The sequence below is a fragment of the Salmo salar genome, chromosome ssa26 (assembly GCF_905237065.1).
Source record: "Salmo salar chromosome ssa26, Ssal_v3.1, whole genome shotgun sequence".
Lineage (NCBI taxonomy): Eukaryota > Metazoa > Chordata > Actinopteri > Salmoniformes > Salmonidae > Salmo > Salmo salar.
The window spans coordinates 6,105,518-6,124,059 of record NC_059467.1 but is presented as its reverse complement, the minus strand read 5'-3'; the positions used below and the strand labels follow the sequence as shown (position 1 = coordinate 6,124,059).

The window sequence follows — 18,542 nt, the reverse complement described above, 5'->3', positions numbered from 1 at the left end:
GTCTGCTCACAGACCTGCAACACAAGCTGCTGGATTTTTTCTAGTCAGGCAGTGTTGTACATGTCTGTCCATGAAGGAGGACAGGGCCTGGTAGAACTGGAGAGCAGGGTGGCTGCATTACAACTAAAGGTGTCGCAGAGACTGCTGTACCATACTGATGTCGGCTGGAGGGAACCAGAATGCATGCTGATGGATTAGGGTTGGACCGGCAGCTGTTCCTCATGAGGCTGGAGAGGCTGAGTACAGCAGGTCTCTCTGATTTTTACTCTGCGGTGCTGAGGGCCTGGTAGCTGCTAAGGACCACACGAGAAGGCGCTTTGGAGCCTGTGCTGTGGGTGTAGGAGGAGCCTATCTTCCACAATCCAGACATCCTTTTGAGATCGGTTCAGAAGCGACTGATGGTAGCGGGTTTACTGGGTGATCTTCGGCTGCGGCGGGAGGAGGGGTGGAAAGCCCCAGAAGTCCTGGCACAACATACAGGACTAACAACTCTTAGGCTGCTGGAGAAATTCCTGGGGGAGGTCCAGGAGGCACTGTCTGAGCCGGTAAGGGGGGTGTTGGAGCAGCCAAAGGGGGAGGGGACACAATGTTTCCACCACTGCAGATGACAGCAGAGACTGGGAACTGGCAAGGGGGTATGGAGGACTTGTTACATTTTAACACTCCAAGCCCTGGGGGAGTTTGAGGGGGTGGGAGGTAAAGCCCTCTACAACCTCTGCATTAAAGTGAGGAACATTAGGAGCCTAACAGGAGTGAAGGCACATCAGTGGCAGGGGATATGTGTGGCGGAGAGTGTGGTGGGTTTTAGATGGAAAGGCTCTACAAACTCCCAGTACCAAAAATATCAGGGGACCTCCAGTGGAGGGTTCTACATGGAGACCTGGCCACTAATAGCTGGTTGGCATGGGGCGACCCAGGAGTCGGACAGGTGTGTCCTTTCTGTGTCATGAGTGAAACTGTGCATCATGTGTTTTCTGTGTGTGCCAGGTTAATGGCATTAATGTCTCTGTTGGATTGTCTGTGTGAGAGGTAGGGGGGGTGGAGTTTACTGTTGGGATGTTTATAATGGAGTACAGGTATTCGAATAAGGAAAAGGCCAAATGTGTGTTTGAATTTTTGTTTGCTCAGGCAAAGTTGGTTATTTGGATAACAAGGAGGAACAGGGTCAAAGGTGGGGGGATAACAGACCCTTTACTATTATTTAATGGGATGGTATCTGCGCACCTTAGAGTGGAATTTGAGTTCTATAAAATGATAAAAAGTGGAGTTTACTGTTGGGATGTTTATAATGGAGTACAGGTATTCGAATAAGGAAAAGGCCAAATGTGTGTTTGAATTTTTGTTTGCTCAGGCAAAGTTGGTTATTTGGCTAACAAGGAGGAACAGGGTCAAAGGTGGGGGGATAACAGACCCTTTACTATTATTTAATGGGATGGTATCTGCGCACCTTAGAGTGGAATTTGAGTTCTATAAAATGATAAAAAGTGTGGAGATGTTTCAGGAGATATGGTGTGTTGGTGAGGCCGTCTGTATAGCTGGGGAAGATGGGTTGGATATACAGTGAGGGAAAAAAGTATTTGATCCCCTGCTGATTTTGTACATTTGCCCACTGACAAAGAAATGATCAGTCTATAATTTTAATGGTAGGTTTATTTGAACAGTGAGAGACAGAATAACAAAAAAAAAATCCAGAAAAACGCATGTCAAAAATGATTTGCATTTCAATGAGGGAAATAAGTATTTGACCCCCTCTGCAAAACATGACTTAGTACTTGGTGGCAAAACCCTTGTTGGCAATCACAGAGGTCAGATGTTTATTGTAGTTGGCCACCAGGTTTGCACACATCTCAGGAGGGATTTTGTCCCACTCCTCTTCTCCAAGTCATTAAGGTTTCGAGGCTGACATTTGGCAACTCGAACCTTCAGCTCCCTCCACAGATTTTCTATGGGATTAAGGTCTGGAGACTGGCTAGGCCAGGGGTGTCAAACGTCCGGCCCGCAGGCCGAATCAGGCCCGCAAAGGGGTTTAATCCGGCCCGCGAGATGATTTTGTAAAGTATAATAATGAGCTGCAATTTTTCAATAAAAGAAACTGCTGTTCCAATTGCGTCCACTGGATGGCGCATTAGCAATTGTGTTAAGCAAGCAAACTGTTTATACCGGAGCAGAGCAAGTAGGTCAAGCAAGTGCAGCCAGTCCGGATGAGCTACTTTGTTTTGCCCGCGATATTTATTACGGCTTCTACTTTTAACATTATGTGCTTTGGCACCCTCATTGCCCCAATATGTCTCTGTCAAAAAAGAGAAAAGTGGACGCAGAGTGCAGAGTGTTCCAAGAAAAATGGTCATCCTCCTATTTATTCACGGAATTGAATGGGAAAGCTGTATGTTTGGTGTGTTCACAGCATGTTGCAGTGCTGAAAGAGTATAACCTTCGTCGCCACTATGTGAGTCTTCATGCCAACAAATATGACAACTTTCAAGGACACCGGAGAAGAGAGAAGGTGAATGAACTGTTGGCGGGTCTGAAGAAACAGCAGTCTGTGTTTACTCACAGCCGAGACATCAGTGACGCTGCAGTGAAAGCTAGCTACCTCATTGCTAATGAAATCGCAGTGGCTTCAAAACCATTTAGTGAGGGTGAATTTCTAAAAACATGCATGATGAAGGCAGCGGAGATTGTGTGCCCTGAAAAGCGCCAGGCTTTTGCAAATATCAGCCTGACAAGAAACACAGTTGCAGACAGGATTTCAGATCTTTCAGTGGATTTGGACAGCCAGTTGAAGCAAAAAGTAAAGTAATTTATTGGGTTTTCAGTTGCAATTGATGAAAGCACGGACATTACAGATGTTGCACAACTGGCCATTTTCATCCGCGGAGTTGATGACACATTGACCGTCACCGAGGAGTTCGTGGAGTTGGTGCCGATGACAGATACAACAACAGCAGCTGATATTTTCACCGCACTCGTCGGCGCGCTGGACAGGGTCGGAGTGGACTGGTCCCGCACTGTCAGCCCGGCTACAGATGGTGCGCCCTCAATGATCGGGAAAAAAGCAGGCGTTGTGACAAAGTTCAGAGAGAAAGTGCAATCTGCAAATGGAGGACGTGATTTTTGGACTTTTCACTGTATTTTGCACCAGGAGGCTTTGTGTTGCAAGTCATTAAAGATGGATAACGTCATGAAGGTGGTCATCCAAACTGTTAATTTCATCCGATCCAGAAGCCTGAATCACCGTCAGTTTGACAGCCTTCTCAGAGAGAAAGACCACATCTATGGCCTGCCATACCACACTGAGGTAAGATGGTTAAGCCGAGGTGCTGTGCTTAGGCGTTTCTTTGATTTACGAGAAGAAATTGAACAGTTCATGGAAGAAAAGGGCAAACCAGTGTTAGAATTTCATTCCGCAGAATGGATGCAGGACCTTGCATTTATGGTGGATGTTACAGAGCACCTGAATAACTTGAACAAACAGCTGCAAGGGCGCAACAAAGTCGTCACGCAGTATTATGACAGCGTACGTTCTTTCAAGTTGAAGCTGTCATTGTGGGAGACGCAACTCGCCGGTGGTGATGCAGCTCACTTCCCCTGTCTGAAAAATGTGTGCGCGACCCAACATGTGGCAGACATGAAGCTGTTCAAAGATAACATAACGGGACTGTTACGGGAGTTTGAGCAACGCTTTCAGATTTTTGGTGAACTGGAGAAAGACTTCAACGTTTTTTGCTCGCCATTCACCGTGAATCCCTCTGATCTGCCCGTCAGCATCCAACTTGAAATAATAGACTTGCAGTGTGACTCGGATATGAAGGGCAAATTTGCCGCAGCTGGTCACCCCAACTTGACAGCCCTCGCTGCAAAATTGTTGTGCATGTTTGGAACCACATATCTTTGTGAGCAAGTTTTCTCTGTAATGAGCATACATAAAACAAAGCTGCGCTCAAGGCTCACGCACAAGCACTTGAATCACATCCTGAAGTTGGCTGCCACTCAGGATGTGACGCCTGATATTGATGCGCTGGTGAAAGCTAAAAGATGCCAGGTATCAGGAGTCAAATAAACTATGAAACCCCACTTAAAGTGCTGCATGAGACACCCTGATATAGTTCTGTGATCTGTGATATACTTCTGTGAATCACTGAGGCATTGTGTGTTTGTGTGTTCTTTTTCTTTAGAATTTTCAAATAAACTTGAGGTGTTTTATGATTAATAGTGATGTTGTGCTTGTACTATTGTGGACACACTGTCCTCAGGCTCCAGCTTTATGTTTTATGTTGATCGTATTAAAACAAAGAAAACAATCTGAAGTTGTTGTTTTTAAGTTATATATACCATGATTTTACCGGTCCGGCCCACTTGGGAATAGATTTTCCTCCATGTGACCCCTGAGCTAAAATGAGTTTGACACCCCTGGGCTAGGCCACTCCAGGACCTTAATGTGCTTCTTCTTGAGCCACTCCTTTGTTGCCTTGGTCGTGTGTTTTGGGTCATTGTCATGCTGGAATACCCATCCACGACCCATTTTCAATGCCCTGGCTGAGGGAAGGAGGTTCTCACCCAAGATTTGACGATGCATGGCCCCGTCCATCGTCCCTTTGATGCTGTGAAGTTGTCCTGCTGCCTTAGCAGAAAAACACCCCCAAAGCATAATGTTTCCACCTCCATGTTTGACGGTGGGGATGGTGTTCTTGGGGTCATAGGCAGCATTCCTCCTCATCCAAACATGGCGAGTTGAGTTGATGCCAAAGAGCTCCATTTTGGTCTCATCTGACCACAACACTTTCACCCAGTTGTCCTCTGAATCATTCAGATGTTCATTGGCAAACTTCAGACGGGCATGTATATGTGCTTTCTTGAGCAGGGAGACCTTGCGGGCGCTGCAGGATTTGAGTCCTTTACGGCGTAGTGTGTTACCAATTGTTTTCTTGGTGACTATGGTCCCAGCTACATTGAGATCATTGACAAGATCCTCCCCTGTAGTTCTGGGCAGATTCCTCACCGTTCTCATGATCATTGCAACTCCACGAGGTGAGATCTTGCATGGAGCCCCATGCCGAGGGATCTTGACAGTTCTTTTGTGTTTCTTCCATTTGCGAATAATCGCACCAACTGTTGTCACCTTCTCACCAAGCTGCTTGGCGATGGTCTTGTAGCCCATTTCAGCCTTGTGTTGTTCTACAATCTTGTCCCTGACATCCTTGGAGAGCTCTTTGGTCTTGGCCATGGTGGAGAGTTTGGAATCTGATTGATTGCTTCTGTGGACAGGTGTCTTTTATACAGGTAACAAGCTGAGATTAGGAGCACTCCCTTGAAGAGTGTGCTCCTAATCTCAGCTCGTTACCTGTATAAAAGACACCTGGGAGCCAGAAATCTTTCTGATTGAGAGGGGGTCAAATACTTATTTCCCTCATTAAAATGCAAATCAATATATAACATTTTTGACATGCGTTTTTCTGAATTTTTTGTTGTTATTCTGTCTCTCACTGTTCAAATAAACCTACCATTAAATTTATAGACTGATCATTTCTTTGTCAGTGGGCAAACTTACAAAATCAGCAGGGGCTCAAATACTTTTTTCCCTCACTGTACGGTTGTAGAAGTGGTGAGGTTTTGGTTATTGTGATGTATGATGTTGTTTTGTATCAAGGGGTAGAGGGCAAGGAGATATTTATTTTTGAAAGGGGGAGTGGGGGGGATGGGGCGATGGTGGTTGTGAGGTTTTAATTAAATGAGTATATATCATTAAAGACAAAAAGTCTCTTTCTTTCCCTCTCTCTGTCTCTGACATTTTTCTCTCTCTTTCTCCCTCCCTCTGTCTTTCTTTCTCTGTCATATTCTCTCTTTCTCTCCCTCCCTCCCTCCCTCCTTCTCAGAAGAGGTCTTACATGTACAAAGAATCAGAACCTCAGAGGTGGAAGTTTGGCTGATGCCACGAGGGAGATAGAAACGACATGCACTTGCAGGGCTACAGTTGTTCTTCAGGTAAAACTTGTGTCATATGGTAGCACACCTTGCAGGCTGCCGCAGAATTCCATGGCATGTTATTTAATTGTCAGCCATTGTTGCCATTAATGCTGTCTCTGCCTTGCCGGTTGCCCTCTCTCCACTGGGATTCTCTGCCTCTAACCCTGTTACAAGGGCTGAGTCACTGGCTTACTGGTGTTCTTCCATGCCGTCCATGGGAGGGGTGCGTCACTTGAGTGGGTTGAGTCACTGACGTGGTCTTCCTGTCTGGGTTTGCCCCCCCCCCCCTTGGGTTGTGCCGTGGCGGAGATCCTTGTGGGCTATACTCGGCCTTGTCTTAGGACGGTAAGTTGGTGGTTGGAGACATCCGTCTAGTGGTGTGGGGGCTGTGCTTTGGCAAAGTGGGTGGGGTTATATCCTGCCTGTTTGGCCCTGTCCGGGGGTATCATCGGATGGGGCCACAGTGTCTTCTGATCCCTCCTGTCTCAGCCTCCAGTATTTATGCTGCAGTAGTTTATATGTCGGGGGGCTAGGGTCAGTCTGTTACATCTGGAGTATTTCTCTTGTCTTATCCGGTGTCCTGTGTGAATTTAAATATGCTCTCTCTAATTCTCTCTTTCTTTCTTTCTCTCGGAGGACCTGAGCCCTAGGACCATGCCTCAGGACTACCTGGCATGATGACTCCTTGCTGTCCCCAGTCCACCTGGCCGTGCTGCTGCTCCAGTTTCAACTGTTCTGCCTGCGGCTATGGAACCCTGACCTGTTCACCGGACGTGCTACCTGTCACCGACCTGCTGTTCTCAACTCTCTAGAGACAGCAGGAGCGGTAGAGATACTCTCAAAGATCGGCTATGAAAAAGCCAACTGACACTTACTCTTGAGTTGCTGACTTGTTGCACCCTCGACAACTACTATGATTATTATTATTTGACCATGCTGGTCATTTATGAACATTTTAACAACTTGACCATGTTCTGTTATAATATCCACCCGGCACAGCCAGAAGAGGTCTGGCCACCCCTCATAGCCTGGTTCCTCTCTAGGTTTCTTCCTAGGTTTTGGCCTTTCTAGGGAGTTTTTCCTAGCCATCGTGCTTCTTTCACATGCATTGCTTGCTGTTTGGGGTTTTAGGCTGGGTTTCTGTACAGCACTTTGAGATATCAGCTGATGTACGAAGGGCTATATAAATAAATTTGATTTGATTTGCATGCAAGTTAGTGTTAGTTTGAGCACCAGATGGCATCTTTGTGAAGCATTTGACAGTCTTCAACATTGGCTGTACTAGAGAATTTAAAACCTTTTTTGTAAGAACATAGTATATGGGATTGATTTTAAGAAACTTAGCTTAAATAATTTGATTAATATATGGTGTATCTATTCCAAGAAAAATTTAAAATGAAACCCTCTGAAAATATGGCGCTGTACAACTTGACCGGTCGGGAGTAGGCTACAACACTAAGAGCATAACATGTCCACACCCTAATTGTAGTCTAACCAATACTCAAATGGAGATTCATTGAAAATAAAAATCGCATTAATTTATCAAGACCAGTCCCCTGTAACGACGGTCATCAGGAATGGACCAAGGCGCAGCGGGTTGAGTGCTCATAATTAACTTTTTAATGAAAACACTTATACAAACAAAATGATGGACGACGAATACAGACTTGAAGGCGAACGACAGCAATTCAAGTGACAACCTCCCACAAATTACAAACACAAACACACCCTAATATATAGGACTCTCAATCAAAGGCAACTAGACAACACCTGCCTTCAATTGAGAGTCCACACCCCAATTAACTAAACATAGAAACAGACTAACTAGAAAGAACATAGACTAGCAGAGCAGTGACCAAAAACCCCGGAATACATAAATCAACTACCCTCTACATAATACACACACCCCGAACCACATAAACCAAATACCCTCTGCCACGTCCTGACCAGCCTACACTAACAAAATAACCCTCATACTGGTCAGAACGTGACATCCCCATCTTGTCCCCAAGATGGATAGATAGAGAGAGGGAGAGCACGCTTCGCTCCACAGGTAATATTACACTTCGCTACATTACAACGGCTTGATTTGTTTGATCTGAGCAATTCTTCTTAGCTAGCTACATAGCCGTCTTTGTATCAAAGATAATTGTGTAGTTTAGAGTAACTGAGTAATTATCGAGGCTAGCTATCTTCGTCCTCCTAACGTAGTCAACACTGCTAGCTGCTAGCTAGCTAGTCATCACTGTTAGCTAGCCAACTTCTACCGACTAGCAGCACCGCAGAAACTATTACATTACAACGCAACGACTTGATTAGTGTGGCGTTAGTGTTAGTTAGCCAGCTACATAGTTGTCTTTGCTGTCTCTGTATCTAAGATAATTGTGTAGTTTGAGTTTGAGTATTATCGAGGTGTGCTAGCCAGCCGCGACGCGGCGCCAGACTTACTCAACACACCTAGTCATCATTAACCCACTGCCAGCTAGCCAACCGTTACCGACTAGCAGCGCTGTAGTTACTAATACTTTACAACGGAACGATTTGACTAGTGCAGTGTTACCTAGCTAGCTACCTAGTTGTCTTTGTCATAGCTTGATAATTGTTAATTGATAATTGTTAGCTAGCCAGCCATCGAGGTTAGCTAGCCAGCTATTTCCGTCCCCCGCGACGCCATTTTTCCTAACCTAGCCAACTAGCCAACTATTACCGACGAGCTGCATTGTTGAAACTAAATACACTACAAGGAACGTCTTGATTAGTGCTATGTTAGCTAGCTAGCTACAAAGTTGCTTTGTATCATGACAAGGTGTAGTACTGAAACTACCGAGGTTACCTAGCCAGCTACACGTTCAAAGTCAACAACGCAGCCACTGCTAGCTAGCCTACTCCACCAGCCAGCAGTACTGTATCATTTTAGTCAATAACATTTTTGCAACGTAAGCTTAACTTCCTGAACATTCGAGACGTGTAGTCCACTTGTCACTCCAATCTCATTTGCATTAGCGTAGCCTCTTCTGTAGCTTGTCTACTATGTGTCTGTCTATCCCTGTTCAATCCCCTCTGCACAGGCCATACAAACGCTCCACACCGCGTGGCCGCTGCCACTCTAACCTGGTGGTCCCAGCGCGCACGACCCACGTGGAGTTCCAGGTCTCCGGCAGCCTCTGGAACTGCCGGTCTGCGGCCAACAAGGCTGAGTTCATCTCAGCCTATGCTACCCTCCAGTCCCTAGACTTCCTGGCGCTGACGGAAACATGGATTACCACAGATAACACTGCTACTCCTACTGCTCTCTCCTCGTCTGACTACGTGTTCTCGCATACCCCTAGAGCATCGAGCCAGCGGGGTGGTGGCACTGGAATCCTCATCTCTCCCAAGTGGACATTCTCTCTTTCTCCCCTGACCCATCTGTCTATCTCCTCATTTGAATTCCATGCTGTCACAGTTACCAGCCCTTTCAAGCTTAACATCCTTATCATTTATCGCCCTCCAGGTTCCCTTGGAGAGTTCATCAATGAGCTTGACGCCTTGATAAGTTCCTTTCCTGAGGATGGCTCACCTCTCACAGTTCTGGGTGACTTTAACCTCCCCACGTCTACCTTCGACTCATTCCTCTCTGCCTCCTTCTTTCCACTCCTCTCCTCTTTCGACCTCACCCTCTCACCTTCCCCCCCTACTCACAAGGCAGGCAATACGCTTGACCTCATCTTTACTAGATGCTGTTCTTCCACTAATCTCATTGCAACTCCCCTCCAAGTCTCCGACCACTACCTTGTATCCTTTTCCCTCTCGCTCTCATCCAACACTTCTCACTCTCCCCCTACTCGGATGGTATTGCGCCGTCCCAACCTTCGCTCTCTCTCTCCCGCTACTCTCTCCTCTTCCATCCTATCATCTCTTCCCTCTGCTCAAACCTTCTCCAACCTATCTCCTGATTCTGCCTCCTCAACCCTCCTCTCCTCCCTCTCTGCATCCTTTGATTTCCTCTGTCCCCTATCCTCCAGGCCGGCTCGGTCCTCCCCTCCTGCTCCGTGGCTCGACGACTCACTGCGAGCTCACAGAACAGGGCTCCGGGCAGCCGAGCGGAAATGGAGGAAAACTCGCCTCCCCTGCGGACCTGGCATCCTTTCACTCCCTCCTCTCTACATTTTCCTCTTCTGTCTCTGCTGCTAAAGCCACTTTCTACCACTCTAAACTCCAAGCATCTGCCTCTAACCCTAGGAAGCTCTTTGCTACCTTCTCCTCCCTCCTGAATCCTCCTCCCCCTCCCCCCCTCCTCCCTCTCTGCGGATGACTTCGTCAACCATTTTGAAAAGAAGGTTGACGACATCCGATCCTCGTTTGCTAAGTCAAACGACACTGCTGGTCCTGCTCACACTGCCCTACCCTGTGCTTTGACCTCTTTCTCCCCTCTCTCTCCAGATGAAATCTCGCGTCTTGTGACGGCCGGCCGCCCAACAACCTGCCCACTTGACCCTATCCCCTCCTCTCTTCTCCAGACCATTTCCGGAGACCTTCTCCCCTACCTCACCTCGCTCATCAACGCATCCTTGACCGCTGGCTACGTCCCTTCCGTCTTCAAGAGAGCGAGAGTTGCACCCCTTCTGAAAAAACCTACACTCGATCCCTCCGATGTCAACAACTACAGACCAGTATCCCTTCTTTCCTTTCTCTCCAAAACTCTTGAACGCGCCGTCCTTGGCCAGCTCTCTTGCTATCTCTCTCAGAATGACCTTCTTGATCCTAATCAGTCAGGTTTCAAGACTGGGCATTCAACTGAGACTGCTCTTCTATGTGTCACGGAGGCTCTCCGCACTGCTAAAGCTAACTCTCTCTCCTCTGCTCTCATCCTTCTAGACCTATCTGCTGCCTTTGATACCGTGAACCATCAGATCCTCCTCTCCACCCTCTCCGAGCTGGGCATCTCCGGCACCGCGCACGCTTGGATTGCGTCCTACCTGACAGGTCGCTCCTACCAGGTGGCGTGGCGAGAATCTGTCTCCGCACCACGTGCTCTCACCACTGGTGTCCCCCAGGGCTCTGTTCTTGGCCCACTCCTATTCTCGCTATACACCAAGTCACTTGGCTCTGTCATATCCTCACATGGTCTCTCATATCATTGCTATGCAGATGACACACAATTAATCTTCTCCTTTCCCCCTTCTGACAACCAGGTGGCGAATCGCATCTCTGCATGTCTGGCAGACATATCAGTGTGGATGACGGATCACCACCTCAAGCTGAACCTCGGCAAGACGGAGCTGCTCTTCCTCCCGGGGAAGGACTGCCCGTTCCATGATCTCGCCATCACGGTTGACAACTCCCTTGTGTCCTCCTCCCAGAGTGCTAAGAGCCTTGGCGTGACCCTGGACAACACCCTGTCGTTCTCCACCAACATCAAGGCGGTGACCCGATCCTGTAGGTTCATGCTCTACAACATTCGCAGAGTACGACCCTGCCTCACACAGGAAGCGGCGCAGGTCCTAATCCAGGCACTTGTCATCTCCCGTCTGGATTATTGCAACTCGCTGTTGGCTGGGCTCCCTGCCTGTGCCATTAAACCCCTACAACTCATCCAGAACGCCGCAGCCCGTCTGGTGTTCAACCTTCCCAAGTTCTCTCACGTCACCCCGCTCCTCCGCTCTCTCCACTGGCTTCCAGTCGAAGCTCGCATCCGCTACAAGACCATGGTGCTTGCCTACGGAGCTGTGAGGGGAACGGCACCTCCGTACCTTCAGGCTCTGATCAGGCCCTACACCCAAACAAGGGCACTCCGTTCATCCACCTCTGGCCTGCTCGCCTCCCTACCTCTGAGGAAGCACAGTTCCCGCTCAGCCCAGTCAAAACTGTTCGCTGCTCTGGCACCCCAATGGTGGAACAAGCTCCCTCACGACGCCAGGACAGCGGAGTCAATCACCACCTTCCGGAGACACCTGAAACCCCACCTCTTCAAGGAATACCTGGGATAGGATAAAGTAATCCTTCTAACCCCCCCCTTAAAAGATTTAGATGCACTATTGTAAAGTGGTTGTTCCACTGGATATTATAGGTGAATGCACCAATTTGTAAGTCGCTCTGGATAAGAGCGTCTGCTAAATGACTAAAATGTAAAATGTAAAAAATGTTGTCTCAGAGCAGTGCGAAACGGTGCTGAAATAGTTGACTACACGCGGGTAGGCTATTGCTTCAAATCTTATTGTTTCAAACTTCAATATGCTTAAATGCAACAATGTCACAAATAATTGAACACACACAATTATTAAAACTCTAATGCTTTAATATTTAATAATTTCTTCCCACCAAATTCATACGCATTATATAAATAGGCCCATGTCCACCTTGATATTGGGGGTGCGCCATGTGGCCGTGCCTAACGGTGAAAGGGGGTGCGCCAGAATTCACAGTTTGCTACGGTTGTTTTCTCTCCCTGTTTTTAGAGGGAGAGAAACCAAAAGCCCACCGCCCGGCGAAACCCTCTCCTAACCCGGACGACGCTAGGCCAATTGTGTGTCGCCTCGTGTCTCCCAGTCGCGGCCGGGACGGGTATCAAATCAGCATCTGTAGCAATGCAGTGTCTTAGACCACTGCGCCACTCAGGAGGCCCCATCCACAAAGTTTTTATTGCTGATCAATTGCCTTGCACAAAGTATCAAAATACTAAAATACTACTTAAACAGGACTTCTAAAGAATTTAATTTAAATGTTCATTTTATTTTTTGATCACAAAACAATGAGAAAATATGGAAAAATAAATAATTAATGAAATGTTAATTATATAAAGCAGCTCATGTCGGCCCGAACCGATCATCATCAAGAGATATGCTGGACCCTATGTCAGAGAGGTGTTTTTGGGACCACATTGTGTCTGTTTTTCTGCTAATAGCCCTTGTGAAAACATGTTTTCAAAAGGCCTCCAGGGCTGACAGAAGTTCCTTACTTTTCCCCCCTTCCACTTGCCTCTTCCATTTATTCCCATAGTAATTCATGACGGTTTGCATTGCAAATGAGGGCATAAACTGGGTCAAGACATCAACAGAGTAAGTAGACCTTTATGTAGTAAAATAAAGGTTAAATAAAATAAATAAACCTACAGCACTTTTAACAGCACATTACTCAACACTAGTGAGACTCATGTCGCCTACAGTAGGCCTACACTATATCCCAAAAAATATTTTTCAATGACGTGACTCTCCGTCAATAATTTCATTTTGAGGATTGGAGGATTCTAAATGAATATCTAAGGGGCATTTTTGTGAGGGAAAACCTGATCTGTGAGAATATCTAAGGGGCTTTTATATAATTATAATGCAGGATTAATACTAATAATAATAATCGCTTTGTTTAAAAAATAACAATATTTGAGATTATTTTGTTTTCAAATAACCTAAAGTGAGCGATTGTAATCTGAATAAAGGGAAAAAGGCCATTCTTGAACATGGGGTGAGACATTCTTACTAATTTGTAAATAAAGCCAGTTTGTTGTTAAGAATTATTTATTTCTGTTTTTAGCGGGAGAGAAACAAAAAGCCCACCATGCCTATTTTTTGGACAAGGACATCCCGGCCGGCCAAACCCTCCCTTAACCCGGACGACACTGGGCCAATTGTGCGTCACCTCATGGGTCTCCCGGTCGCAGCCGGCATGGGTATCGAACCAGCATCTGTAGGGCACCATAATAAACCACAAATTACCTCTAAATCTCGCAGCATAATCTAAAAACTTTTAGTTGAGCAACCACTGTACAGCGTGCACACACATCATCCAATCCCAGTGCAATGGAAAAGGTAGAATATGCCGATTTAATGACTATCCAATATAAAAGGTCTCGTCCAAGGAGATAATGGCAGGTTATGAGTGGGAGATATTCTGAAAGGGAAAATAATCCTCTCCCCTGCACTGCACTGATGTTTGACTTAATGGCCAAATACATAGACCAAATGATAAGGCTTGGTTTAACAAATTAGAATTTGTTCAGGTGAAATTGACCATATTAATCTCCAAGGTGGGCATATTTTTTCCACATATCTCTCTTATTCACAGTCACCTACCTCTAACGGTTTGTGTGTATTCAATCTATTTACAAAATTACCCATGGATGTCCTTTCGCCATACGGGCACTGGTAAAAAGTTGTGCACTATAGATTATAAGTGCACTATATAGGGAATATGGTGCCATTTGGGACACATAAACTGGCTCCACTCGAACAAGCAGCAGGCCGGGATTGGCTGTTATCTCCATGCGCTCATGATTGGTGCCAGGGCCTTTTAATCACTGGGCTGGTCCAATGGAAGACAAAGGGTTGTAAGGGTGGAACCAATGATAGACGACGATGAGGAATGATTCATACTCAGTAAATGTTGGGCAGTGGAAGATGATGGCTCAGCCAATGAGATACTGCAAGGGGAGAGGGAATGAGGGCTGAACCAATAGCAAGCAACTTTATATTTGAAGGACCAACCTTTGCAGATGTTACAGCACCTGTTGTCAGGTAGGATCTGTTCCTTGAGGGTGCAGTTGAGGTCTGGACAGTTCTCTGTCACTCTCACCATCATCCCGTTCTGCAAACACAACCCAAATACACACATTCAAGCAAATAAATTCAATACAACTTTATTTGTCCCCTCAGGGGCAATTAACAATAGATTAGAATTAGCATGTTAGCGATAGGTTGTTTCCAATAATTACATGATGTCAACAAATTATTGACTTTCGTAGCATATGGAAAAGCACAGATGCAAAAGAGAAACCAGACCCTTTTTGAATATGACCAGGAAGTCAAATATAAAACATTTTCATATTAAATGTACAGTGTTATACTGTATGTAAGTTGGTTGTTTGAGTAAATTAGTGTGCTTGCATCCTTGTAGCAGAAGGATAATTATATTTTAGACTGATCCTCAACACTTGCAAAAACAGAAACAAACTACAGAATATAGGCACATTACCCACAACATGAATGTAAATGCATAGAGACAGGGATATATACAGATTCACAAAGAAAGGGAGAGAACGCAGGCTCTCGCCTCTATAAAACGGTATTCCTCATCCAGCAAAGGGCTTTCGAAATAAATAGCTACAAGTACAGTTACACGCGTCAATCTGTCTCAGTTTCCGCTCCTCCATGGTCCCTGTGTGCCTCTCAAAGTGTGAGGCATCGACTCAGACCCCTTAGACAACTCTCTCTTTCAAAGTTACTCCAAAGTCACCCCCTTCCAGGTGCGACACCAACTGTATCTGTGTCCCAAATGGCACCATATTCCCTATATAGTGCACTACTTTTGACCAGAACCCTATTGCCCCTGGTGAAAAGTAGTGCACTATTTTTTATTTATTCCGGATCCCGAATAGATGCTGCCAAGGCAATAAAACAATACATAACACACTACTCTACCATAACATATCTACAATACAAAATCAATAATACAGCAAAATAACAATATAAAAATTATGTGTATGTAGAGTGTGTGTGTTAGCATGTGTTTGAGAATGCAGTGTGTGTGCCTGTGCTGTGTGTGTGTCTCTTCACAGTCTGTGCTGTTTTGATTTTACTGCTTGACTGAGTTACATGATGTGGGCGATTGTCCTGGCTCGCAGTCGGCGTTCCAATTCATCCCAAAGGTGTTCAATGGGGTTGAGGTCAGAGTCCTTCCACACCGATCCCAACAAACCATTTCTGTATGGACCTCACATTGTGTACAGGAGGCATTGTCATGTTGAAACCGGAAAGGGCCTTCCACAAGTTGGAAGCCTCCGAAAATGCAGTGTTTCTATGTCAAACGGTTTTGTTATATTTCAGTCTTCTGAGATGTATATAAAGTGTAATAATGGGATGCAAACACAAAATGTAATACATTTGAACTCTATATTTGACATTTTTTAAAGTCTGTAACCATGTGTGTGAGGTGTATACTTTTGATTAAAAGTAGATTTGTTTAACTTTTTGAGGAAAGGGGGGCAGTATTGAGTAGCTTGGATGAAAAGCATGCCCAAAGTAAAATGCCTGCTACTCAGGCACAAAAGCTAGACTATGCATGTAATTAGTAGATTTGGATAGAAAACACTGAAGTTTCCAAAACTGTTTGAATGATGTCTGTGAGTATAACAGAACTCATATGGCAGGCAGAAACCTGAGAAAAATCCAACCAGGAAGTGGGAAATCTGAGGTTTGTAGTTTTTCAAGTGATTGCCTATCTAATACACAGTGTCTGTGGGGTCATATTGCACTTCCTAAGGCTTCCACTAGATGTCAACAGACCTTAGAACCTTGTTTCAGGCTTCTACTGTGAATGGGAAGAGAATAAGAGCTGATTTAATCATGTGTCTGGAAAACTTGCATGAGCTCAAACATGCGCATGGCCGTGAGAGCGAGCTGCATTTCCTTTCAATTCTAAAGACAATGGAATTGTCCGGTTGGAATATTATTGCAGATGTATGATAAAAACATCCTAAAGATTAATTCTATACATTGTTTGACATGTTTCTATGAACTGTAATGGAACAATTTTGACTTTTCTTCTGGACTAAACTCACGCGCTTAGTGAATTTGGAGTGCTGGACTAAATGTGTGCGAGGTATTTGGACAAATATGAACTTTATCGAACAAAACAAACATTTATAGTGGAACTGGGATTCCTGGGAGTGCATTCTGATGAAGATCATCAAAGGTAAGTGAATATTTATAATGTTATTTGTGAGTTCTGTTGACTCCAAAATGGCGGGTATCTGTATGGCTTGCTTTGATATCCGAGCGCTGTACTCAGATTATTGCAAAGTTTGCTTTCGCCGTAAAGCTTTTTTGAAATCTGACACAGCGGTTGCATTAAGGAGAAGTTTATATATAATTCTGTGCATAACACTTGTATCTTTTATCAAAGTTTATGATGAGTATTTCTGTAAATTGATGTGCTCATTCACCGGGAGTTTTGGAGGCAAAACATTTCTGAACATTACACACCAATGTAAAATGGGGTTTTTGGATATAAATATGAACTTTATCGAGCAAAACATACATGTAACATGAAGTCCTATGAGTGCCATCTGATGAAGATCAAAGGTTAGTGATTCATTTTAGCTGTATTTCTGATTTCTGTGACGCCTCTCCTTGCTTGGAAAATGGCTGTGTGGTTTTTCTTGTCTAGGTGCTGTCCTAACATAATCTAATGCTATGCTGTCGCCGTAAAGCCTTTTTGAAATCGAAAAATGTGGTTCGATTAAAAAGTTGATTATCTTTAAAATGGTGTATAATACTTGTATGTGTGAGAAATTTGAATTATGAGATTTTTGTTGTTTTGAATTTGGCGCTCTGCTATTTCACTGGCTGTTGGCGAGGTGGGACGCTACCGTCCCATATGTCCTAGAGAGGTTTTAAGACTACCAAGAAACACTCTGTGGAACCCTGATTTAGCCCACTGCTGTAAAAGGTTATACAGCCACTACAAGCTTCAGCTAACTTAAGCGACTAATAGCTACAAATCAATGGGAGTGATAGAGGCAACTTTCTAAATGTAATGTCCAAATTTCCCATTTAAACTCTCTGTTTGCTGTAATTTGATAAAAGGACGTATGTACACCTACAGTACGAGTCAAAAGCTGGGACAGACCTACTCTTTCAATGATTTTTCTTTATTTTTGCTATTTTCTACACTGTAGAATAATAGTAAAGACATCAAACCCATGAAATAACACATACGGAATCATGTAGTAACCAAAGAAAGTGTTAAGCAAATCAAAATCTATTTTATATTTTTGATTCTTCAAAGTAGACATCCTTTGCCTTGATGACAGCTTTGCACCTGGAATATATTTAAATTAACATGGTGTTTCTTGTTAAAAGTGAATTTGTGGAATTTCTTTCCTTCTTAATGTGTTTTAGCCAATCAGTTGTGTTGTGACACGGTAGATGTGGTATACAGAAGATAGCCCTATTTGGTAAAAGACCAACTCAATATTATGGCAAGAACAGCTGAAAAAAAAGCAAAGAGAAACAACAGTCCATTACTTTAAGACATGAAGGTCAGTCAATCCGGAACATTCCAAGAACTTTGAAAGTTTCTTCAAGTGCAGTCGCAAAAACCATCAAGCGCTATAATGAAAGTCGCTCTCATGAGGATCGCCACAGGAAAGGAAGACCCAGACATACCTCTGCTGAAGAGGATAAGTTCATTAGTGTTAACTGCACCTCAGATTTCAGCCCAAATAAATGCTTCAGAGTTCAAGTAACAGACAAATCTCAACATAAATTGTTCAGAGGAGACTGCGTGAATCAGGGCTTCATGGTCGAATTGCTGCAAAGAAACCCCTACTAAAGGACACTGTCATGTCTTTGGCTATCATTAATGTGATGACAATTCTTTTATCAAATCAATTAACTATGTTTAATTACTCATGTAACAATTAACTCATCAGCAATCTTGGGGCACCATAATTAACCTTCCAAATATTTCCAACGGTCGCCCCAGTCGGGAGTTGTTTTATACACGTGATGTCAGAATGCGCTCAGTGTTTCAAAATGAGGTTATTACGCAACAGGACAGTTAAAGGATCCGCCCCTTTTTATTTATTTTTAGCCTAAAATGAC

General features: G+C 44.7%; 1 protein-coding gene across 1 annotated transcript in view; it reads right to left on the bottom strand.

The window, feature by feature from the left end:
* The window catches only part of LOC106587057 (protein kinase C-binding protein NELL1), a 493,867-nt gene that overhangs the window by 286,628 nt on the left and 188,697 nt on the right, over positions 1 to 18,542 (bottom strand). Inside the window, exon 11 of the mRNA XM_014174942.2 lies at positions 14,424 to 14,523. Coding sequence (XP_014030417.2) covers positions 14,424 to 14,523 — 100 coding nt within the window. The remainder of the gene's footprint in view (positions 1 to 14,423; positions 14,524 to 18,542) is intronic.